General features: G+C 51.1%; 1 protein-coding gene across 1 annotated transcript in view; it reads right to left on the bottom strand.

The window, feature by feature from the left end:
• Positions 1-20662, bottom strand: part of SPG7 (SPG7 matrix AAA peptidase subunit, paraplegin) — a 46463-nt gene extending 25801 nt beyond the window's left edge. Inside the window, 5 exon segments of the mRNA XM_060253866.1 lie at positions 2757-2896; positions 5545-5786; positions 15519-15608; positions 16905-17001; positions 20531-20662. Coding sequence (XP_060109849.1) covers positions 2757-2896; positions 5545-5786; positions 15519-15608; positions 16905-17001; positions 20531-20662 — 701 coding nt within the window.
• Between the last annotated feature and the right edge of the window lie 3388 nt (positions 20663-24050).

The following is a 24050-nucleotide window of genomic DNA, read 5'->3' as shown; positions in this document are numbered from 1 at the left end:
GACATTGGATTTATATTCCACCCTCCACTCTGAAGAGTCTCAGAGCGGCTCACAATCTCCTTTACCTTCCTCCACCACAACAGACACCCTGTGAGGTGGGTGGGGCTCAGAGGGCTCTCACAGCAGCTGCCCTTTCAAGGACAACTTCTGCCAGAGTGATGGCTGACCCAAGGCCATTCCAGCAGGTGCAGGTGGAGGAGTGGGGAATCAAACTCGGTTCTCCTAGGTAAGAGTCCGCTCACTTAACCACTACACCAAACTGGCTCTCAAACAGTGCCAGTGTGGAGCTGCCATTAATTCCAATACGGCTGCTGTGTGAGCTCCACACAAACCTTGCCAACTGGGCAGCTGCAGCCTGGTGGACTGCTCCCAGGGCACTGCCAGGCAAGGGAGGGGCAGGGAGACCAAGACACAGCTGGGCAGCAGGCCCCATGGATGCCGGAGGATGCCATGGGGGGGGGTGTGAGTGGGAGGTTCGGGGCTTGTGAAAGGACTTGCTATCATCACCGCTGAGGCACTGTGCCAGCTTGCAGCTCTTTTCACACACGGAACTATGAGAAAAGACCTGGCCTGGCATCCAAGGACATAGCAGCAGAGCGCGTTCTCAAAAGAGCCAGTTTGGTGTAGTGGTTCAGGGCGCAGACTCTTATCTGGGAGAACCGAGTTTGATTCCCCACTCCTCCACCTGCTGGAATGGCGCCTTGGGTCAGCCATGGCTCTGGCAGAGGTTGTCCTTGAAAGGGCAGCTTCTGGGAGAGCTCTCTCAGCCCCACCCACCTCACAGAGTGTCTGCTGCGGGGGTGGGGGGGAGATATAGGAGATTGTAAGCCGCTCTGGGTCTTTGATTCAGAGAGAAGGGTGAGGTATAAATCTGCGGTCTTCTTCTTCTTCGTCATCCATCTGCGTCCTGTACTTCTTCACCACACTCCTTTGGTTCTGGAGTCTTGGGACAGGGGAGGCTGCAGACCCAGATTTTGTGCAGGACTGAAATCCGTTTCCTTCTCCCCCAGAGGCTGCTGCTCCAAGCGCAAGGTGAGGGCACTGCCCAGCTGCTCTTCAGGGAGTCTCACGTCCGTGCTGAGAACTGCTCAGTCATTAGTTGTTATAGATTTTCTGGGCTATGTGGCCATGGTCTTGGCATCGCGAGACCTAACATTTCGACAGCAACTGTGACTAGCATCCTCATAGGTCTAACCCAGAAGATTACCTGCCTACCATCTTCTTCTCACTTTGACCCAGAGAGAACTCCAGTTTCCTGGGTTATACCACTGAGGATGCCAGTCACAGTTGCTGGCCAAACGTCAGGTCTCACAATGCGAAGACCATGGCCATACCACCTGGGAAATCTACAACAACTAGTGAACTCTGGCTGTGAAAGCCTTTGAAAGCATAACTGCTCAGTCAACTCAACACATCTGGTCATTCATCAAATGCAAGATTTGGCTCCTCTAAGAAACGAATTCTGGCAGCAGGAACAGAACTGCCCTCTTTGGACTGGCCAGCTGATTCACATTGCAAAATAAGGTCACTGTGGGACTGTAAAGAGGAATGAGGGGCTGGTTAGGATTTTTGCAGCCAGCAGGCAAGCCCTTGGAGAGAGAAGACCTGAAAGTCTTCATCTCAGCTCCTGGAAATCAGTTGAGTCTTTCGTTTTCCTGTCAGCTCTGACAGTAACCCAAACCTGCGTAAGAACAAAATCCCCAAAGGGCAAGGCAAGGTTTTCTCAGGGAACTTCTGGAAAACGCACACTGATTTCTGCAAAATAATGGCTTACAGGCATCTTTTCCTTTTTTTACTGTTGGGGAACTTTGTCAGCCAGAGCTGACAAGGTTCTATAAATCACCTTTTGCCAATAAAAGCTGCTGGTTTTAATGGGAGAGCAAACAGATTGCAACAGGAGGAAAGAAACCACAAAGGGTTGGCGCTTGCTGGTGTCCAGACAAAAAACACACACCAAGTGCCAAGCCGGCTCTTCCACCGCCTTTCGTTGTTGTTGTTTTTAACCTGCCTCCTGTCTGCTCTTCATTTCTGATGTAGACTTTAGCGTAGCACAGAAAGCATTAGCCTTTGTGGACTCCACGGGAGAAAGGACTGGGGCTCTGCGTAAGGCAGTCTATACATCTAACAGCAGCACTTGCTTCTCATTGACATTTGGGATTTGATTATCAAAGCGGTTAGTGCTCAGCATGGGGCTGTGAGTCAGCGTCCGCCTGAGGTGCGGTCAGCCGTTGTTCTCATGGGCAAAAGCTGGCCGTTTATTTTTATAAGCCAAAGATAATGCAGTGGGGGAGGCTGGCGGGAGCTCTAATGCTTTCAACCCACTGGCTGGGCCACACTGCGATCATCAGCGTGTTCCCCAAGCCACCCGGCAGCATCCGCTGAGAAAATTGATCTGGGCGTTTTTTGCAGAATATTACTCCTCTGCCTGAGTGGTTCAGGCTGCCCAATGTCACCCCCCCCCATCGCTAGGGGAATTATCTCCTGATGCAGAGCGAGGCAACTGGGTGGGGGTGGGGGGAGGGGAAACATCTCTTTGCTTGCCGGCCCCACAGATCCCCGGCACGGCAGCTGCTGCTGCTGCCCTGCCTGGGGCAATGGGCACCTTTCAGGAGGCTGCCTGTGCAGCTCTCACAGTATGAGGGAAACGGTGAAGAAGAGGGGAGGCAGGCAGCAGGGCAGGAGGCAGCTGGAGCGGCTGCACGCGGGTGAGGGTGCCTTGCAAAGTCCAGAGCCGTTCCCTCCAGAATTGGCCTTACTTTCCAAAGAAGCCGGTGCGCTTGTAGGAGACGGGGATCCTGTCCTTCACGTGGATGTTCAGCTCCTCCTCGGCCGCTCGCAGCTTCTCTTCGAACTTGTCGATGTTGGCCACTTGCATCCGGTACATCAGGGCCAGCCTCTGGAGACACACGACAGAGAGTGAATCTGATGCCACAAGGGGCACAGCGAGGAGCCCTTGTAACAGGGGGCAGGGGCAGCACCTATGACCCCCACACAGCATGGGGAGGAGACGCAGCCGCTGGAAATCTGAAACAGCGCCTGGGCTTCACCTTAAAGGGAGCACTAACTGCACCACCAAGAGATGTGCTGGGAGCCACATTCTACCTGGCCTGAGGGAGGCGCTCTTCCCCACAGAGACAGCTTCAACTATTACTGCCATTCCTCCTGGATTCACTTGCAGCCGCTGCAAGAACTCCAGGAAACTGGGGAAAGGCTTAAACATCACAGACCCCTCGTTCAGTCCCTCATAGCTGCCCATGGAGGAATGAAACAGGAGTCATTTGACAGCCAGTTTGGCGTAGTGGTTATCTTATCTGGGAGAGCTGGGTTTGATTCCCCACTCCTCCACTTGCAGCTGCTGGAATGGCCTTGGGTCAGTCAGAGCTCTCTTATCTGGGAGAACTGGGTTGGATTCCCCACTCCTCCCCTTGCAGCTGCTGGAATGGCCTTGGGTCAGCCAGAGCTCTCTTATCTGGGAGAACCGGGTTTGATTCCCCACTCCTCCCCTTGCAGCTGCTGGAATGGCCTTGGGTCAGCCAGAGCTCTCTTATCTGGGAGAACCGGGTTTGATTCCCCACTCCTCCACTTGCACCTGCTGGAATGGCCTTGGGTCAGCCAGAGCTCTCTTATCTGGGAGAACCGGGTTTGATTCCCCACTCCTCCACTTGCAGCTGATGGAATGGCCTTGGGTCAGCCAGAGCTCTCTTATCTGGGAGAACCGGGTTGGATTCCCCACTCCTCCACTTGCAGCTGCTGGAATGGCCTTGGGTCAGCCAGAGCTCTCTTATCTGGGAGAACGGGGTTGGATTCCCCACTCCTCCACTTGCAGCTGCTGGAATGGCCTTGGGTCAGCCAGAGCTCTCTTATCTGGGAGAACTGGGTTTGATTCCCCACTCCTCCACTTGCAGCTGCTGGAAGGCCCTTGGGTCAGCCAGAGCTCTCTTATCTGGGAGAACCTGGTTGGATTCCCCACTCCTCCACTTGCAGCTGCTGGAATGGCCTTGGGTCAGCCAGAGGTCTCTTATCTGGGAGAACCGGGTTTGATTCCCCACTCCTCCACTTGCAGCTGCTGGAATGGCCTTGGGTCAGCCAGAGCTCTGGCAGAGGTTGTCCTTGAAAGGGCAGCTGCTGTGAGAGTCCTCTCAGCCCCACCCACCTCACAGGGTGTCTGTTGTGGGGGGAGAAGATATAGGAGATTGTAAGACTCTGATTCAGAGAGAAGGGTGGGGGAATAAGTCTGCAGTCGTCGTCTTCTTCTGAGACCCTGGACAGCCACTGCCAGTGTGAGCAGCCCCTGATGGGCCAAGGGTCTCATCCAGTATAAGGCCGATTCAGGTGTTCACGCATCTCAGATCTAAGGTGAATTTTCAGAAGTTAGGGTGATTCAGGGAAACTTCCTTCGTGTTGATTTCAAAATGTGAACGTGTCACAGAAGTTACAGCAAAGAGGAAAAGCAGGTCCTAATTGACAGACTGGACTTTACGAGCTGCCTTTGAACCTGCTGGGCAGTGGGCCAACTGCGGTTAATGGGGAACTAGGCTGAGTTTCACAGTCCCTTTCACCTGGCTGGATGCTGGCAGAGAGGCAGGTCTTTGAAACTCAAAATGTGCAGAATTCCCTGCCCACAGATCACAGGGAGGGGCCCTCCTGACTGTCCTACCAATCAAAGAAGCTCATCTAGTGGGCACATGAGAGAGGGTCTTTTCAGTGGTAGCCCCATGATTATGGAACAGCTTTCCCAGGTCTTCAGGAGGCAGCTGAGAACCGTTGTATTTAGGACCACATTTGACTAATTTAGTTTTTATTTATTGGCAGCCCCAATTGAGATTTGAATTGTGGCCTTGTAGGTGGGTTGTCTTTTTTTTAACTGCTGTTCTATTTACACTGTAAGCAGCTAATACATGTTTTGAAAATAATAAAGTTCTCCTACCAACCCTGAAAGAACTCCCAGTAACAAAGTAATGAAAGACACTCTTCTCACCTATTTTCTCACACATTAAGAAGAATAAAAAGATGATGATGATGATATTGGATTTATATCCTCACCTATACTCTGAATCTCAGAAGGGCATATAATCTCCTTTACCTCCCCCCCCCCCCACAACAGATACCCTGTGAGGTGGGTGGAGCTGAGAGAGCTCTCACAGCAGCTGCCCTTTCAAGGACAGAGGCTCAGAGCAGCTTACAATCTCCTATATCTTCTCCCACCACAACAGACACCCTGTGAAGCAGGTGGGGCTGAGAGAGCTCTGACAGACGCTGCCCTTCGAAGGACAGAGTCTCAGAGCGGCTTACAATCTCCTATATCTTCTCCCTCCACAACAGACACTCTGTGAGGTGGGTGGAGCTGAGAGAGCTCTTACAGCAGCTGTCCTTTCAAGGACAACTCCTGTGAGAGCTATGGCTGACCCAGGGCCATTCCAGGCGGTGCAAGTGGGGGAGTGGGGAATCAAACCCAGTTGTCCCAGATAAGAGTCCATGCACTTAACCACTATACCAAACTGGCTCTCATCTTGCTGTAGGATTAAAGTGAAAAGAGACACTCACGGGCCGTCCAAACACAACTGCCCCAGGATGCAAGTAGATCTCCACAATGTCGCCCTCCGGGACCACCTGAATCCGCTGCACTTCCCCTTTCGCCAGCATCTCGTTCACAAAGTCGTTCCAGGAGATGTTGCCCCCACTGGAGCTCAAGGAGTTCAGCAGACTCATGATGATGGCGATGAGGAAGAGGGTCCGAAGGCGCTCCCGATACATCTGGTCTTCCCTTTCCCGGCGCTTCTTCTCCTCTGGAGAGGGGGAAACATAAAGAGCGCATCAAGACCAGTGCTGCGAAGGAGGGAGGGAAACGGTTTTGCTTCAAGCCACAGGCCCCACACCATCTGTTCCATGGCCCACATTTCGTTTTTCCTGGAAAAGCAGAGCTGGGCTGGAAGAGGCAGAATCTGGCTTGTGGGGTGGTATCGTGTTACACGCCCCTGTCCCAGGGACCAAAGGAGGAGGAGGCGCAAGAAGCGAGGTGAGCCAGCGAGGCTGGATGGGGAAGCCTGTTTCAAACTCGGCCAGCCGCTCAAGAAGGCTGCTTGTCCCTGGGTCTGAAAGAGTTCAGAGAGGAATGCTCTCTCAGAAAGGGGGCGACTGCACTGTCTGAGGAATCTGAACGTCGGCTCTTTCCAGCTTTTCGGCTTTTAGTCTGTTTCCGTTCTGCAAATGAGCTGAGCCAGGCGAAAGGGGAGGGACAAAGCAACACACAGAAAGAAAAACGGGACAAAGCTGTCCTCAAGTGCCCACCAGAGGGGGCCAGGCCAGCAACTGCCGAGGTGTCTTGGACACAACAAAAAGGAAAAACTTTCCGTGTAAAATGCAATTTTAACTTGTGAATAATAAGTATCAAAATACAAAACGAGTATTATCAGTGCACATCACCAAGTTAAAACTTCACAAGTTACTCAATGCTCCTACTGCCTTGATGTGGCTGAAAGCCCCTAAACTACGTTCAGTCCAGTATGAAAAATAGGTGGTCCAACGGAGAACCGGTCCGCTTTGCGAGCCGTTTCGGATCCCGAATCCTTCCTCCAGGGACCATTCTTAGGAGTATTGTACAGATTTCCAGCTCCAGTAGCGCCAAAAGAATTCTACAAAACAATAACCACATAACATACAGACGGGGCCGAAAGAATTCTATAGGGGCCAAAAGAATGGTCCCTGGAAGAAGGATTCGAGATCCGGAACGGCTTGCAAAGCGAACCGGTTCTCCGTTGGACAACCTACTTTTAATACTGGACTGAATGTAATTTAGGGGCTTTCAGCCACATCAGGGCAGTAGGAGCACTGAGTAACTGATGAGGTTTTAACTTGGTGATGTGCGCTGATAATATTCGTTTTGTATTTTGATACTTATTATTCACAACAAGTTAAAATTGCATTTTACACGGAGAGTTTTTTTCTTTTTGTTGTGGCTTAGTCTCTCCTCCGTGGTCCCATTTACACTGAGGTATCTTGGACAGCAGCGCTGCAACCAGCGGGGAGTTTATGATGCGGCAACTGCACAACCGGCAGCCTCTGCGCCAGGTTCCTCTGCTCTGCATTTGCTGGCCTTTTTGGCTTTGGCCCCTGCCTGGTGGAATCAGCTCCCTATGGAGATCTGGGCCCTACCTGAATTACTATAATTTTGTAGGGCCTGTAAGACACAGCTGTTCCGCTGGGCCTATGGTTGAAGCAATGGGCATCCTATTCCAGCAGCTATTCCATCAGTTGGTCTCCCTTGTTGGGACATCATGCTTTACAGACGATGGTGCTCTCCAGGGCTTTTTTAAAGCAGGAACACACAGGAACGCAATTCCGGCTGGCTTGGCATCAGGGGGTGTGGCCTGATATGCAAATGAGTTACTGCTGGGCTTTTTCTACAAAAAAGGCCCTGGTGCCATCCTATTTATCATCACCATCATTTGTTTTGGGCTGAAAAATGCTGCATCTCTCTGAAATGTGCCCTTCCAGCCTGATGATCCACTTGTTTGTTCTATTGTTTGATTTACTACTTTTATTGTATTGTTTTAAATTTAAATGGCAGGTTTTTATTGTTGTTCAGTGTAGGCTATGATCCCTCCTGAGCCCGTTATGGGAAAGGGAGGAATAAAAGCCTACTAAATAAGTAAATAAATATTTGGGGGCTCTGTGTGTGTGTGTGTATGTGCATGAGACAAGACCACAAGGGGCTCTCACAAAAGATCCTTTGGAACAAAAGGGAGACAGGCTGGAGAGCAGCAGGGCAAAACTGCTTGCAACCTCCCTCTCCTCCAGACCAGCCGATCTGCTTCAAGCCCCCCCACCAACACACCCGGGGCATGCGCCCTTCTCTCCTGCCATCCGAGACCTTACCTCGAGGCTCCACTCTGTCCCGTGGCATTGTTGCCCCAGTACCGACACAGCCGGAGAAGCACCCAGTGCCTACCTGATGCTGCTGTTTAGTACATTCTAGCCAATTCTGCAAATCTGCCACTTGCAAAATGCCCTACAGCAGGGGTGGCCAACGGTAGCTCTCCAGATGTTTTTTGCCTACAACTCCCATCAGCCCCAGCCAGCATGGCCATGCTGGCTGGGGCTAATGGGAGTTGTAGGCAAAAAACATCTGGAGAGCTACCGTTGGCCACCCCTGCCCTACAGCTAAATGCAGGAGCAGCACGTGAAGGGTTAAAAGCCCGCTTCCCCATCATGCTCCACCCAGGCCTGGCCCCTTCTGCTTTCTGGCCGGATCAGGATGCTCCACACACATGCCCCCCCTTCCCTTGGCCAGCAGCACGTCTGACTCAAGAACCAAAGAATAAGGAACTGCAAATAAATTACGGCTGCTTTGTTGGCACACTGGTGTGTGGCGGCCCAGATTAGGTTTCTTTGCAAATGTGTTAACAAAGACATTTATCAGTGAACACCACCAGCGAGACCCATCCTGCCGTAAGCACCACGAAGCCCAGAGACAGCCCCGGCTGTGGTCACGAGGCTCAAACCCCACCCCACCCCGCTATCAGACACCGGCCCCGTTTTCCATGTGCGGTCTGCTCTGTCCTGCACCCCCCAATGGCCACCTCAAGAGGAGAGGCCTGGGCTCTGAGAAAGCTCTTGTGCCCTGAACAAAGCCAGCCCAGTTCCCCCTCCTCTGCCCCTCCTTCACAGCCCTGTCATCATGGGGGCCCAGAAGGCTCCGCAAACTCACCACTGAGGCACAAGCTGATGTACAATGAAGCCCTGAGTTAAGAGAAGGCTGTGATACCGAAGGAAAGAATAGGAGGAAGAAGAGGAGCCAGACTTTCTTGCTTAGGGAGCAGGGGCAAGTGGGCAGATGACCCAGGTCTCCTCTCAAGGAAGCATGACAAGCCTGAGCCGGGGACATTCTCTTCACCTTTCAGCTACCAGCAAAGCACAGACAATGCGCTGTCCTATTAACATGAAGCCTCTTGCTTCCCAGAGGGCCCGTCGGCTTCCCAGCCCCTAAGCCTCCCCCGCAAGCTCTTTGTGGCCGACTGGGAATTCAGCCAGTTTGGTGTAGTAGTTAAGTGCCCAGACTCTTATCTGGGAGAACCAGGTTTGATTCTTCCACTTGCAGCTGCTGGAATGGCCTTGGATCAGTCATAGGTCTAGCAGAGTTGTCCTTGGAAGGGCAGCTTCTGGGAGAGCTCTCTCAGCCCCGCCCATCTCACAGGGTGTTTGTTGTGGGGGAAGAAAATAAAGGAGATAAAAAGGTTGGGGTTAATGGCAAATCATTCCCCCTTGAAGGCTCTCTGAGCCTGGGAGCCTGGAACTGGTCCCGCTGCGGCATTGTGCAGGGGGTTGGACTAGATGACCCTGGATTCTATGAGACTGTAAGCCACTCTGAGATTCTGATTCAGAGAGAAGAGCAGTGTCATGAGCCCTGACAAGGAGGAGCTGGAAGGGTTAACAGACCTGGAAGAGTTGCCAGCCAGTTCCTCAGCTGAACAAACAGCAGCTGGCCCATCAATCACTCTCCGGCACCAGTGACAGCTGTTGACATCAATCTCCTCCAAGCTCTCCTCCTCCCATCTCAAGAGTTCGAAGCAGGCTCTGGAAAGAACTTTCAGAGCGAAGACATGAGGCACGCTGATGCTTCAGATCTCTCAGCCCTGAGTTCTAGCAGAGTCACTGCCACCCAGGGAGCAGGCTGATTGAGACTCCCATATAGCTCCCACCCAGGACCTGGAAACCTTGTGGAAGCAACAAGTCTATTCTCTGGCTTGCATCCACGCTCCTTCCTGATTCCTGATCCTGACCTGCTTGATTTCCTTGGCACCCTGACCTTGTGGCTTTTGGACATTGACTTCTGATTCCGGTTTGTGATTCTGCATTAGTGACTTGGCTCCTGCTTGACTTCCTGGACTTTGACCTTGGACTGGCTTTGGACTCCTGCCTGCCTGCACCCTGAGAACGTGACAGGCAGGGTATATATCTACAGTCTACAGGCTGGAAAGGCCTCTCCCCCAACGGCCTTCCCCCCCCCCGCCATGCTGTGAGGTTAAGAGGGGCCGAGGCCTCCAGGGCCCGCCCCCCCACCGCAAGCCCATCTCCTCTTCTGCACGCAACGCCTTCCTCCCACTGACACAAAGAGGAAGTTCTGAGAAAGCTTCTTCCCCTTCCAAGTTTCAGAGGCTGTCAAGACAGATGCATCCCATATGCTGCTTGATCAGAGAAAGGGGCTTCCCCCAATACTGAGGCCTCTTCTGAGGAGCACTCCGAACTCTGCGGTGGCTGCTGAAGATCTTACAGCCAAGTCACAGACTGGCTCACTGGAAGACTCAGCGGCAGAGAAAGATTTCAGCAGCTCCGCACAACAGCCAGGCCGGTTTCTATGAGCGGCTGCCACCTGGCTCCATTCAGCTCCCGGCAGCGCTGCAAATGTTCCCTAAAAATAAGCCCTAGAAGAGCTGGAAGAGGCCGCGGCGGCAGCAGCAGCGGGACCAGTTCCAGGCCCCCAGTCTCAGAGAGCCTTCAAGGAGGAATGATTTGCCATTAACCTCAACCCTGAACTCCGTGATTAAAAGCAGGCAAGGGTTGCAGCGACAGGCCAAAGAACACTTTCAGAATAATTACTGCTGGGATGATCTTTCCCCCAGACACTGAGGACTGTCCTCCCCCCACACTCATTCATCCATCACTGGAGGAAAGGGCACTGCAGCAGCACCCCACGGGTCGTGGTCTAAGCACGCTGACAGCCCCACACCTCCTGGGCAGGGTGCTGGCTGCCCATCTTGCATGTGCCCTTTGAAGCACCAGACAGCCCAGCTCTTAAGGAGGGCTCTGCAGGAGAGACCTGGCAGCATTGGGACGGCTCTCCCTTGTGTCTCCTGAAGAGCCATTCTGTCCCCAGCTGAGGGTTGCTGGTTAAGAAAGGGAGGTTAAAGACCCCCTCCCTACTCTGAAGATGTACTGATATGACTGTGACAAAGCAGGGACCAAGACATGTAGTGTCCTGGCCCCACTGATGGACCTCTGATGGCACCTGGGTTCTTTTGACCATTGTGTGACACAGAGGGCGTTTTCGCACTCACCTTCAGCCGGTGCGACCCCCCTCTTCACCGCACAGGATCTGCGCGGATTTCGCACTAAATGCCGCTGAGCAGCCGGAAGAGCCGGAAACTCCCGGCGCAAAAGCCGCTCAAACGGAAACCGCCAAAAAGCAGTTTCCGTTTGAGCGGCTTTTGCGCCAGGAGTTTCCGGCTATTCCAGCTGCTCCGCGGCGTTTAGTGCGAAATCCGCGCAGATCCTGCGCGGTGAAGAGGGGGGTCGTGCCAGCTGAAGGTGAGTGCGAAAACGCCCAGAGTGTTGAACTGGATGGGTCATTGGCCTGATCCAACATGGCTTCTCTTATGTTCTTATTTCTGGGGCAAGTGAAGCTCTGTATTCTTGGTGCTGGGGGGGGGCACAGTGGGAGGGCTTCTATTGTCCTGGCCCCACTGATGGACCTCCTGATGGCACCAGGGTTTTTTGGCCACTGCGTGACACAGAGTGTTGGACTGGATGGGCCATTGGCCTGACCCAACAGGGCTTCTCTTATGTTCTTATGTCTGGGGCAGTGAAGCTTTGTATTCCTGGTGCTTGGGGGGGCAACAATGGGAGGACTTCTAATGTCCTGGCCCCACTGATAACACCTGGGTTTTGGCCACTGTGTGGCACAGAGTGTTGGACTGGAGGGGCCATTGGCCTGATCCAACAGGGCTTCTCTTATGTTCTTATGACAACTTCAAGAAAGTCCCCGTCTTCCTTCCTTGACTTGGGAATTCATACGGAGAGGTGGTTAATATCTTAAGCAATCTTGCATCGATTTTGTTTTGAAAAATAAAGAGCAAGAGTCCAATAGCATCTTAAAGAGCAACAAAACTATGGCAGGGTACATGAGCTTTTGTGAATTATCTGAAGATGTGAACAGTGACTCATGGAAGCCAATACCCTGTCCACGGGTTTTGCGAGTCTTGAAGGCGCTACTGGACTTCTGCTCTTTTCTACTGCTACAGAGAGACTAACACGGTCGGCTACCCATCTTGACCTGAAAATTAAAGTTAGTGTAACTGCTCTGGACCAGTGGATAAACACCAGCCTTGGGCTGAGAGACCAATGTTCTTGTGCTCTTTTCTGCCATGGATCCAGTGTTTGTCTTATTACGCACACACTCCACTCCCTATCCATAGAACAGGAACAGCAACCATCTGCCTTGCAGAGTTTTTGTTCAGGGCAAACAGGATGGTCCAAGATGGTCAGTGGTGACCCTAGAGCAGGGACCAGGTTGGTTAGGTGAGAAAAGAGTCTGGGCCAGTGGGTCCAATGTCAAAAGAGATGGACAACATGGGAGCTGGGGCTCTAGACTCCATGGCCCTCTGTTTAAAACATTTATCAGCCGCCTTTCTTCCTTACAGACCGCAATGTAGATAAAATCAAAAACATAAAAAGATTTTTAAATCACAGTACGCCCAACAACTTGTGATCTGGACCCGTGCCCCTCCTGGCTAATCAAAGCTTGCCAGAGGGAGCTTAGGTGTCCTATACAGGACATCGTAAACAGATCCCTCTCGGAGGGGCTCTTTCCAAGGCTCTTAAAGAGGCTGTGGTCCGCCCTCTCCTGAAAAAGGCTATATCAGATCCGGCCAAATTGGCACATTACCGGCCAGTCTCAAATTTGCCCTTTTGGGGCAAAATTATTGAGAGGGCAGTAGCGTTACAGTTGCAGAGGGTTTTTTTGATGACGCTTCTGTCCTAGATCCTCACCAGTCTGGCTTTCGTCTGGGTCATGGCATGGAGACTGTGCTGGTCGCCCTAGTGGATGACCTCCAGCAGCATCTGGACTTAGGCAGTGCTGATGTTGTTAGACCTATCAGCTGCATTCGATATGGTCGACCATCGGTTACTGACCCACCGCCTCGCCGACACGGGGATTCAGGGGTTGGCCTTGCAATGGCTTTCCTCTTTCCTTGATGGTTGGGGACAAAGGGTGGCAATTGGGGGTGAACTGTCCCAGAGGCACCCACTTAATTGTGGGGTGCCACAGGGGGCGGTGCTCTCCCCGATGTTGTTTAACATCTACTTGCACCCCCTTGCCCAGATTGCCCGGAGGTATGGGCTGGGTTGTCACCAGCTGCGTTCTCCGCAGCTGAGAACGAAACGTATGGAAGAAAAACTTTCTCCAGTAGAACACGGCACTTGAGCCCGAAAGATTCTACAAACCCTAATGATGTTGCCAGCCGTGAAAACCTGAAATCTTAGCTGTGTAAACAGTTTGTTTTTTAACTATTGTAATGTTTGTATATTATGTTATGCTCTGTGAGCCACCCTGAGCCTGCTTCGGCGGGGAGGGTGGGATACAAATTAAATATTATTATTATTATTAATTTAGGACTCCTTTAATCAAACGCAGTCCTACATAAAAGTCTTCAGCTGCAAAGACTGAAAATGAGGAGGTTAGGCGCACCTCCCCGAGGATGTTGTTCTATCATCTTGGGGCTGCCACTGAAAAGGCCCTCTTTCATGTGCCCCCCAGAATGAGCTTCTTTGACTGGCGGGTCCGGAGGGCCTTTCCCTCTGACCTTAATTCCCAGGCAGGGCTGTATGAGAGAAAATGGTCCTTCGGATGCTCCGGTGGTCCCAATATTGTGGTCCTGAAGCAGAAGGGTTTGCCATTTACTGAAAGGAGCCACAGGAAGAGACGCAGTTGCAGCAGTTCACTTGGAACAGCGCCTGCCATTTCCAGCCACAAGACAGCCAAACTGCTTCTAGGCCAGAAGCTCTTCCAGTCTCTCGACACTGAGATAGGCACAGACATGTGTTATGTGAAGGGCAAACCTCTCCCTTTAAAACGCAGGCTCAAGTTACAAGAGGAAAAGGAAGCAATAACAACCGTGGCTGCTCAGCTACATTTAGAAGAACTGTCGAAAACTCTAAGGGAGGGATGCTGTACTTGGGGGCAGTATTGGGTCAGCCTAGACTCAACAGGCAGGGTGCTGGATGGGAAACACCTCCCCCCCCCCAAAAACAAAGCCATTCTGAAGCCTAACGTCTATAAGGGGCTCTGGTGATCTTTGTTATAGTTCAGCAGAGCAAGCTGTAAGAACTCCACAACTTGTGCGAGCGGCTGAAGCCCAACCAGAAAACTAAAGCTGTGTACAGATGTAACATCTCAAAGCTGTGGGGGTTGCAGGACAGCATCACCGCTCCATGCAGTAAACACACACACACACACTTTCCTCTCTCTTGCCAAAGGCTTTGATCAAACCAGCACACTCTGCTTTGCATCTTCCAAAGACAGACACCCTCCCAGAAGAGTAGCAACAGCTGATTGGCTGGTGCCCACCATCTCAATGGAACTCCTCCATCCACGGAGCCGCTTTGGAATCATTAGAAGTTTTACTTATTTTTAATAAGATGGCGGACAAACCCAACAGCCCCTTTCGAGATAGAAATAATTTACCAAGGCAACCCAACCTGGCACTTCAAGACCATTTTTTTCAGTGTCTTAAAAAGCCAAGTAGAAATCCGTCCCAGAACGGCACATCTGTGCACTGACAAACTGGCTCGACCAATGTCTGTGCAAAGACTTGTTCTTACGCTGACATCTTAAGCTGAGTCAGCACACTGTAGGCAACTTCTCTTGGAAGTTTGGGGAAAGACAGTCGTCAGCATCCCATACTGGCTCTCATGGAGCTGGGGGGAGGGGGAGGAAGGCAGGTCCAACAACATGTTGTGAATTTCCACCAAGTGTGTGTGTTGAACATATGTAGCTGCCTTCTACTGAATCAGACCCTTGGTCCATCAAAGTCAGTCTTGTCTACTCAGACTGGCAGCGGCTCTCCAGGGTCTCAAGCTGAGGTTTTTCACACCTATTTGCCTGGACCCTTTTTTGGAGATGCCAGGGATTGAACCTGGAACCTTCTGCTTACCAAGCAGATGCTCTACCACTGAGCCACCGTCCCTCCCCAGTGTTGGTTCTACACCAAGGGCGGTCCTGCAGAAACAAAGGCATTGCCTCCTAGATTCTTATGAAGCACCTCCTGTACCCAAGAGGTAGAGAAGAGCTGGCATCCTCCTCTCCTTGCTCTATGAGATGCTGTGTTGTTTCAGTTCCCAAAGGAAGTGGATGGTCTGCAGCCTGGGTATCTGTGAGCAAGAGGCTTCCCAGAGGTGCAAGAGAATCTGTGTCTGTGGCTGAGCAGAGCCATGACGTGACTGCCTGGCCTGAGTTCAGGGTTTGACCAATCAGTCAGCTTGCAGGGAGCGACCCAAAGTCCACTTTCTTTGTACCACTCGAGAGCCTTTGGCTTCGTCCTCATGAGCAAAGGAGCAAGCCTGGTGCCAGGAAACACATGAACACCCGTGGGGATCACAACACGAGTTTCGACACGAACGTAACTCATGAAAACTAGCTCCTTGCTGGACATCAATAAGGGCACAGAGAATTATTTTTCAGTCTGCGGAGATACATTCTCACCAAGAAGTTTCACATTTGAAAAAAGAAAATCTCTACAAACCCTCATCTTCCTCCGGGGATTTCCCTTTGGGCCCTTCACCGCTTTTGCCATTGTGACGGGGATCAGAGGTAGAAAAATACAAAGGGCCACCTGTAAACAAAGGATATGGTCAAAGCTGTGCCTCTCTCATGAGTCCTCGACCAAGAGGAATCTAGAATGCTGCGCTTGGGCAGAAATAAGCTTCTGAGTTGCCCCGGCTTCAAAGATGGGGTTGGCCTCCTGGCACTCAAGGCTTCTGAGCACGGCAAGGTTCCCCCTGCTCTCCCTTCCTCTCCTTGGCCACACCGCAGGGAGGGGAAGCCTCAAAGCAGCCTCACGGGACTTAGCCGGCTGAAGGAGAGATGGGGAGGCTCTGCAGGGATGTCAAGAAAAGGATCCCCCCACAGCCCTTTGTAGGCAACAGGAGCAAGAACTCTAGGGCAGGGGTGCCGAACTCATTTGTTATGAGGGCCGGATCTGACATAAGTGAGGCCTTCTTGGGCCGGGCCGGGCCAGGCTGGGCCGTGTGTGTAACTACTTAAGATTACGCAGCAGAAATATAAATTCTTTATATATATCTTTATATATAAATATATAATATAAATATATAAATATAAAGATTACGTAGCAGAAATATAAATTCCGGCTAGCTTACACCTAGCTGGGATGGAAACTTGATGTAACTGGCAGCCATCTGTTTATATGAAATGAAATGTTACTGGTTTTTAAGGTCTAATTGTTTTTATAAATTGAAATGTTACTGGTTTTTAAGGTTTTAGATGTTTAAGTATTTAATTGTTTTATATTTAAATTGTTTAAATTTATGTTTGATTAATTGTTGGAAGCCGCCCTGAGCCACTTGTGGGAAGGGCAGGATATAAATCCCAAATAAATAAAAAATAAATAAATAAAAATAAACTTTTTAAAGGACACAGACAAACATGATTTTAAAAACCCTTTAAAATAAAACATGTTTAAAACATTACCACTCGTTGGTCTTAAAGAAGATGATGATGATGATATTGGATTTATATCCTGCCCTCCACTCCGAATCTCAGAGCGGCTCACAATCTCCTTTATCTTCCTCCCCCACAACAGACACCAAGGCCAAGAGCTTACAGGGCTCTTAGTACAGGGCATACTGAAAACTCCAGGAGGATTGGCTGCATCAGGGGTGTGTGGCCTAATATGCAAAGGAGTTCCTGCTACAAAAAAACCTCCCTGATCATTGTGCATTATTATAATAGCTCTGTCGTTATTTAGTTGATGCAATTTTTTTTGGTACAGAACTTTTAAAAAGTAACAATAGACAGAAGCAGTGAAATGTACTGGGCAAACAACCACGATTTTGGCCACAGCTGGTGCCACAAAAGGCATCAAGACACAGAAATTATCTTCCTTACTTACCCAAAAGCTTCCAAAGTTGGGCTGGCAATTTTTGCTTTTCCACTGTGGCTGAAAAAAGTCCTTCAAACGCAGGGGAAAATCTTCGTGACAGAAAGCTCTAAGGAGAAGACCAGAGAAGAGCCTTTTGCTTAGAGAAGGACAAACCTCGGTTGAGTCACACGGCACTCTGGAGCTAGACTCAAGGAAACGAGATCTAAAAGAACTCCATGCAAAGTTTATGAAGGCTTTCACAAACACCCAAAAACAGAAATCATGAAGTGCCCGGCATCATGACAAAACACATTTGGGCACTGCATTTCTGACAGGGCATTTCTCTCCAAAGTAACTCATCTCTTGCAGAGAGCATTAAAATACCTGCAACAGCTGACCTGTTCTGGGATAAGATTTTCACAAAGTGGCTCGGGAAAAGCCATGTCTGACCGCCACCCATCTGGATCCCATCTACTCTCAAGCCAATCCAAGCACACCCATTTTAAATATGTTTCCATGATTTTAATTAATACTTCCAACATATATTGTAGAAATACAACATGAAGGCAAGTACATTAACATAACAACCAGCACGTTTAGGGAGGGGAGAGGAAGGATTCCAGACCATCCCTGTTGAAGCCCTCGGAGCTCCACTATCAATGCCAGATGAGAAAGGGGAATCTCTCTCTCTCTCTAACACTCCCACTGGAAGCTCTTCCTCCAGGAATCCCAGCCTGGGATTCATTCCTAGGGCTCCTGGCCAGTGATGGGAGCAGGTTCTGTCTTGTCAAAGAGGTTTGTGTTTGGGGGGTGGGGGCGCAGAATTCGGGGGCCAAGCAAGTGGAGCCAAGTGGATTGGTGAGTGCGTCCCATCGTAAGCAACCTCACTCCCCTTCCAACTCCAGCTCCTTCAACGAAACACTGACATCAAATAGCTGGCTGGTGCACACTGGCTAATTCTAGCTGGCTGTGGCCACCCCTCTGACTGTATTCATGCCTTGCTTTTCTCCCAAAGGGGCTTATATAGTTCTTTTCCATTTTATCTAGGATTGCCATGTCTGGGTTGGAAAATCCCTGGAGACTTTGGGGGGGGGCGGGATCTGGGAGAGAGCAGGGCTTGGGGAGGGGCTTCCGCAGGGTGCAATGACCAAGAGTCCGCCCTTCCAAGCAGCCCTTTTCTCCAGGGGAGCTGATCTCTGCCAGGTACAGATCAACTGTCAAGGCAGGAGCTCTCCAGGCCTCACCTGGAAGCTGGCAACGCCAACAGGGAGTGGATGGTGGCTCAGTGGTAGAGCATCTGTTTGGTAAGCAGGAGGTCCCAGGTTCAATCCTTGGCATCTCCAACTAAAAAGGGTCCAAGTAAATAGGTGTGCAAAACCTCAGCTTGAGACCCTGGAGAGCCGCTGCCAGACTGCTTGCTTTCCAAGGAAGTTCTGGCCATCACATTTGAAGGGACAGCACACACCTTTTCAATGCCTTCCGTCTATTGGAAAGAATGGATAGGGGCACATAAGAACATAAGAGAAGCCATGTTGGATCAGGCCAATGGCCCCTCCAGTCCAACACTCTGTGTCACAGAAGAACATGAGAGAAGCCATGTTGGATCAGGCCAGTGGCCCCTCCAGTCCAACACTCTGTGTCACAGAAGAACATAAGAGAAGCCCTGTAGGATCAGGCCAGTGGCCCCTCCAGTCCAACACTCTGTGTCACATAAGAACATAAGAGAAGCCCTGTTGGATCAGGCCAATGGCCCCTCCAGTCCAACACTCTGTGTCACATAAGAACATAAGAGAAGCCCTGTTGGATCAGGCCAATGGCCCCTCCAGTCCAACACTCTGTGTCACAGAAGAACATAAGAGAAGCCCTGTAGGATCAGGCCAGTGGCCCATCCAGTCCAACACTCTGTGTCACATAAGAACATAAGAGAAGCCCTGTTGGATCAGGCCAGTGGCCCCTCCAGTCCAACACTCTGTGTCACAGAAGAACATGAGAGAAGCCATGTTGGATCAGGCCAGTGGCCCCTCCAGTCCAACACTCTGTGTCACAGAAGAACATAAGAGAAGCCCTGTAGGATCAGGCCAGTGGCCCCTCCAGTCCAACACTCTGTGTCACAGAAGAACATGAGAGAAGCCATGTTGGATCAGGCCAGTGGCCCCTCCAGTCCAACACTCTGTGTCACATAAGAACATAAGAGAAGCCCTGTTGGATCAGGCCAATGGCCCCTCCAGTCCAACACTCTGTGTCACAGAAGAACATAAGAGAAGCCCTGTTGGATCAGGCCAGTGGCCCATCCAGTCCAACATTCTGCGTCACATAAGAACATAAGAGAAGCCATGTTGGATCAGGCCAGTGGCCCATCCAGTCCAACACTCTGTGTCACATAAGAACATAAGAGAAGCCCTGTTGGATCAGGCCAGTGGCCCATCCAGTCCAACATTCTGCGTCACATAAGAACATAAGAGAAGCCCTGTTGGATCAGGCCAGTGGCCCATCCAGTCCAACATTCTGCGTCACATAAGAACATAAGAGAAGCCCTGTTGGATCAGGCCAGTGGCCCATCCAGTCCAACATTCTGCGTCACATAAGAACATAAGAGAAGCCATGTTGGATCAGGCCAGTGGCCCATCCAGTCCAACACTCTGTGTCACATAAGAACATAAGAGAAGCCCTGTTGGATCAGGCCAGTGGCCCATCCAGTCCAACATTCTGCGTCACATAAGAACATAAGAGAAGCCCTGTTGGATCAGGCCAGTGGCCCATCCAGTCCAACATTCTGCGTCACATAAGAACATAAGAGAAGCCCTGTTGGATCAGGCCAGTGGCCCATCCAGTCCAACATTCTGCGTCACATAAGAACATAAGAGAAGCCCTGTTGGATCAGGCCAGTGGCCCATCCAGTCCAACATTCTGCGTCACATAAGAACATAAGAGAAGCCATGTTGGATCAGGCCAGTGGCCCATCCAGTCCAACACTCTGTGTCACATAAGAACATAAGAGAAGCCCTGTTGGATCAGGCCAGTGGCCCATCCAGTCCAACATTCTGCGTCACATAAGAACATAAGAGAAGCCCTGTTGGATCAGGCCAGTGGCCCATCCAGTCCAACACTCTGTGTCACATAAGAACATAAGAGAAGCCCTGTTGGATCAGGCCAATGGCCCCTCCAGTCCAACACTTTGTGTCACACAGTGGTCAATATGTGTGTGTGTGTGTGTGTGTGTGTATATATATACACATATACATACACATATACACACAAACATACATGCACACATATATATATACACACTATGGGTAATAGCCACTGATGGACCTCTGCTCCATATTTTTATCTAATCCCCTCATGAAGCTGTCTATGCTTGTGGCCGCCACCACCTCCTGTGGCAGTGAGTTCCACATGTTAACCACCCTTGGGGTGAAGCAGCACATGTTAATCCTTCCTTGGGGGCTCACAGAACTGGACCCCCTGGTCCACTCCTTCTGAAACTTGGAGGGTCTTTTGAGGAGGGGCATCGGAGGACGTGCTGCAAATCTGGGGCCTCTACGTTAAAAGCACCGCAGCCCAATTCCCCATTCCATGCCATGGGAGTCGCAGCCATTTCCCTCCCCCCTTCCCGGTGACCCCGCGGCCCCCTCGGCGGGGCAGGCCTCCCCTACCGTCAGCAGGGCTCCGCGGGGCGGCGCGGGGCGCAGGGGGCCGGCTGCGGGGGGCGCCCTCAGGCCCAGCAGCAGGAGGCGGCGGCAGCGGCGCCCCCGGCCCAGGAGGCGCAGCAGGGCCCGGCCGCTCATGGCGCCGCGCGGAGGACGACGACGAGGAGGAGGCCCCGCGGGCACCAGGCGCCCTCCGCCGCCATCTTGGACGCGGGCAGCTCGGCCCGCTCTCAAGATGGCCGCCTCGACACCCCGCCCCGCCCCCCAGGCCTCCCGCCGCCAGGAGCCAGGCGCGCCCGGGAGATGCTGCTGCGGGCGGGGCCCCTCCGCGCCAGGGCCGCCCAGCAACGCCCCCCCCCCTTGGCAGGACGAAGGGAGACCGCAGCTCCCGGGGGTCGGGATGGGATTCCTGACTGGGGCGTTTCAGAAGGTACCCCCCAAGGTCATCTAGTCCGACCCCTGCACAAGGCAGGAAACGCACAGATACCTCTCCCTAAATTCGCAGGATCCTCATTGCTGTCAGGTGGCCCTCTAGCCTCTGTTGAAAAACCTCCGAGGAAGGAGAGCCCACCACCTCCCAAGGAAGAAGCCTGTGGGAACTTAGAATTACAGAATTTAGAGTGGTAGGGAACTTCAAGGTCATCCAGTCCAACCCCCTGCACAATGCAGGGAACTCACAAACGCCTCCCCCTAAATTCGCAGGATCCTCATTGCTGTCAGGTGGCCATCTAGCCTCTGTTGAAAAACCTCCGAGGAAGGAGAGCCCACTCCCTCCCAATTCCACCCCATCCTCTATCTGACAGCCCTTCAAGGACTTGAAGATGGTGATCCTATCACCTCTCAGCCGCCTCCTCTCCAGGCTAAACATCCCAAGCTCCTTCAACCTTTCTTCATAGGACGTGGTCTCCAGGCCCCTCACCATCTTTCAAGGCAAACTGAAGTGAAGGACAGTTTGTGAAATGAAATCACAGATGTCCTCCGGCCAGAATTGGCTCCAGGCAGAGGACCAGAACCCAGGCCCCACACAGCAGGGGTGGGGGAAGACCTCCACACAGAGGCCCCCAGCCTCTGCATCCCAGGCAGCATTGGGGCAAGGAAGCCTTGGCCTCTCTGCCCTGTCGCTCGCCCTCCAGGGGAACCACTTGGCCCTTATGGGAGTCAGGAGGCTGGTCTCAATGATGGACCCTCCCTGGCTTGATCCAGCAGGACTCTTCTGCTGTTGTTAGGGGGGCAAAAAGCAGCAGTTGCTTTCATACAGCATTATGATGTCTGGATTTCTGTTGGTGTTGCTGGAAGAGCCCCAATGGTGCAACACAGAAATAGGACCAGAAAGCTTGAAGACTATTAAAGCAGCTTGTGCAGAAACACAGAGATTAAGAAACAAAGCACGCATTGTCACACACACAGAGGAATGGCAAAGTATTAATTTGGGCTCCAAAACTAGGTGTAGCAGGTTTCAAATTTGCATGTGGGACACAACTAGGCTATTAAAAGGGTGTCAGCTTAGTTTAGAAACTCTCTTTTAACCTGTACACAAAAGCACACACTTGGAGATCCCTTCCACCCCACCCCAAGTGAGCGAGGGATTCAGGCTGTAGAAAAGCAGATTTGGTCTGGTTAAGCAGGAAACACTTCTTAGTCGTTAAGCAACGGGGGAAATTACCTCTTGCTAGAGCTGGGCTGAGAGATCACAAACATCACCTCAAAGTTAATGATACACTTCTACAGGAAACATGCCAAGGCTACTGCTAGGAGAACAGGTTGGTAATGCTCAGACACTTTCACAATTTCCCCAACAGAAATCGGTCAGACGGCAGCATGTCCATAAACAAACTGTTCCTTTCTCTGAGGAAACAGCCACCAGAAGAACCACCCGATTGCAAAACTCTTCTACCGATGGAGCAGAGCCTTGGTTTAAACAGGATGCTGGCAAGGCAAGCGCTCTTTCCTGCAGAACTGCCTTCACACAGCAGCCCCTATGTAAGCTGGGCTGTTACCTGTGGAAAGCTGCTAAATTAGGCCTCCAGAACCACCTTTGTGACAACCATGCCCAGGATGTTAATCTGTCTCGTCTGAAATATGCCTGGGGAAGCGAGCAGGTTCAGAACTTAACCAATGTCTGTATGGCACTTGCATGCTTTATGTACTGATGGTTGATCAATCAGCTTTCGTTAGAGATTTGGGGGTCTCTCTGCAGCATCACCCTCACAGAGCAGCGGTCCAGCCGTGCACCTAGAAACATAGTGTGTTGGGCTCTGGCCTGTGTCTTGGTGTGCTGGCTCTTTTCTCCAGGGACTCTGGTAAAGGTCTGGTTCAGTATACGATAGACCAAGCTTTTTCTTTAAATGTTGAAGAGCTACTATTAAGAGTTTATTAAGAAGGTCTGCCCTAGCGAGTTCAACAGGAGGGACCACAGGCTCTGACAAAAGAAAGGTAAGTCAATAATTAGGCATGCAAAAAAGAGATTTTGAGGAGCAGGTTGCTAAAAGCATCAAAACAATAAACGTTCTTTAAAATATATCGGGAGCAGGAAACCAGTCAGAGAAGCAATGGGGCCTTTGGATGACAAAGAGATAGAGATTGCTAAAGAAAGGTGGGGAGATGGCAGAGAAGTTCAATGATTTTTTTGCTTCTGTGTTCACTGTGGAAAGTGTGGGGTGCACACCCATGCCGCAGCCCATTTTCAGGAAATGAGTCTGAAGAACTGAACCAAATTGAGGTGACCAGAGATGAAGTTCTAGACCAGGGGTGGCCAAACTGCAGCTTGGGAGCCACATGTGGCTCTTTCACATATATCGTGTGACTCTGGAAGCCCCCACCACCGGGTGGGTTGGCTTGAAGAAGGCATTTGTCTCTCTAAATCACTTCTCCAAGCCAAGCTAGCTGGCAACTTAGAACATGCATTTGAAGTTAGTTGCTTTCTTTCCACCTTTCCTTCCCTCCTCCCTCCCCTATCTTCCTTCCTTCCCTCAAACATCTGATGTTCATGTCTTGTGTGGCTCTCAAACACTTGTTTATTCTTATGTTGAGCAAGTTTGGCCACCCCGTTGTAGACCTACTGAGGAAATTAAAAACCAGCAAGTCTCCGGGTCCTGCAGGCAGATGTCTGATAGTTCTTACGAAACGTGTGGGCGTTTTAGGGCTGCCTCTTTTAAAATGCATTCGATAAAGATGGTTTACCTGTATATATTTGTAGCCTTTCTCGTACATCTGGGATGACTTAGCTGCTATCCTAAATAGAAATGAGTGGATTTTTGGAGTTAGTCCCTCACCATTCTTGGGGATTTGATTCCAAGATCTTTCAGTGAAGTTCAACTTGAACAGAATAGAAACTGAGGACTGGAGAAGGAAATGGTCTATTTTCCCTCAGTGTCTGGATGTAGGGCAAAAGAAAATCCTTGATTTAATGGATTTTGGAGGGGTTTAACAGTTTAGGATTTCATTGCAAGCATCTGGGTCATAGCCCAGAAGTGAAGACATCTATTATATTTATGTAACACGTTATATGCTCTCTTTCTACCCAATC

Source organism: Heteronotia binoei, chromosome 14, assembly GCF_032191835.1.
Source record: "Heteronotia binoei isolate CCM8104 ecotype False Entrance Well chromosome 14, APGP_CSIRO_Hbin_v1, whole genome shotgun sequence".
NCBI classification, from domain to species: Eukaryota; Metazoa; Chordata; class Lepidosauria; order Squamata; family Gekkonidae; genus Heteronotia; species Heteronotia binoei.
Note: the sequence above shows the minus strand (reverse complement) of the source record. Positions and strands in the feature narration are given on the sequence as shown.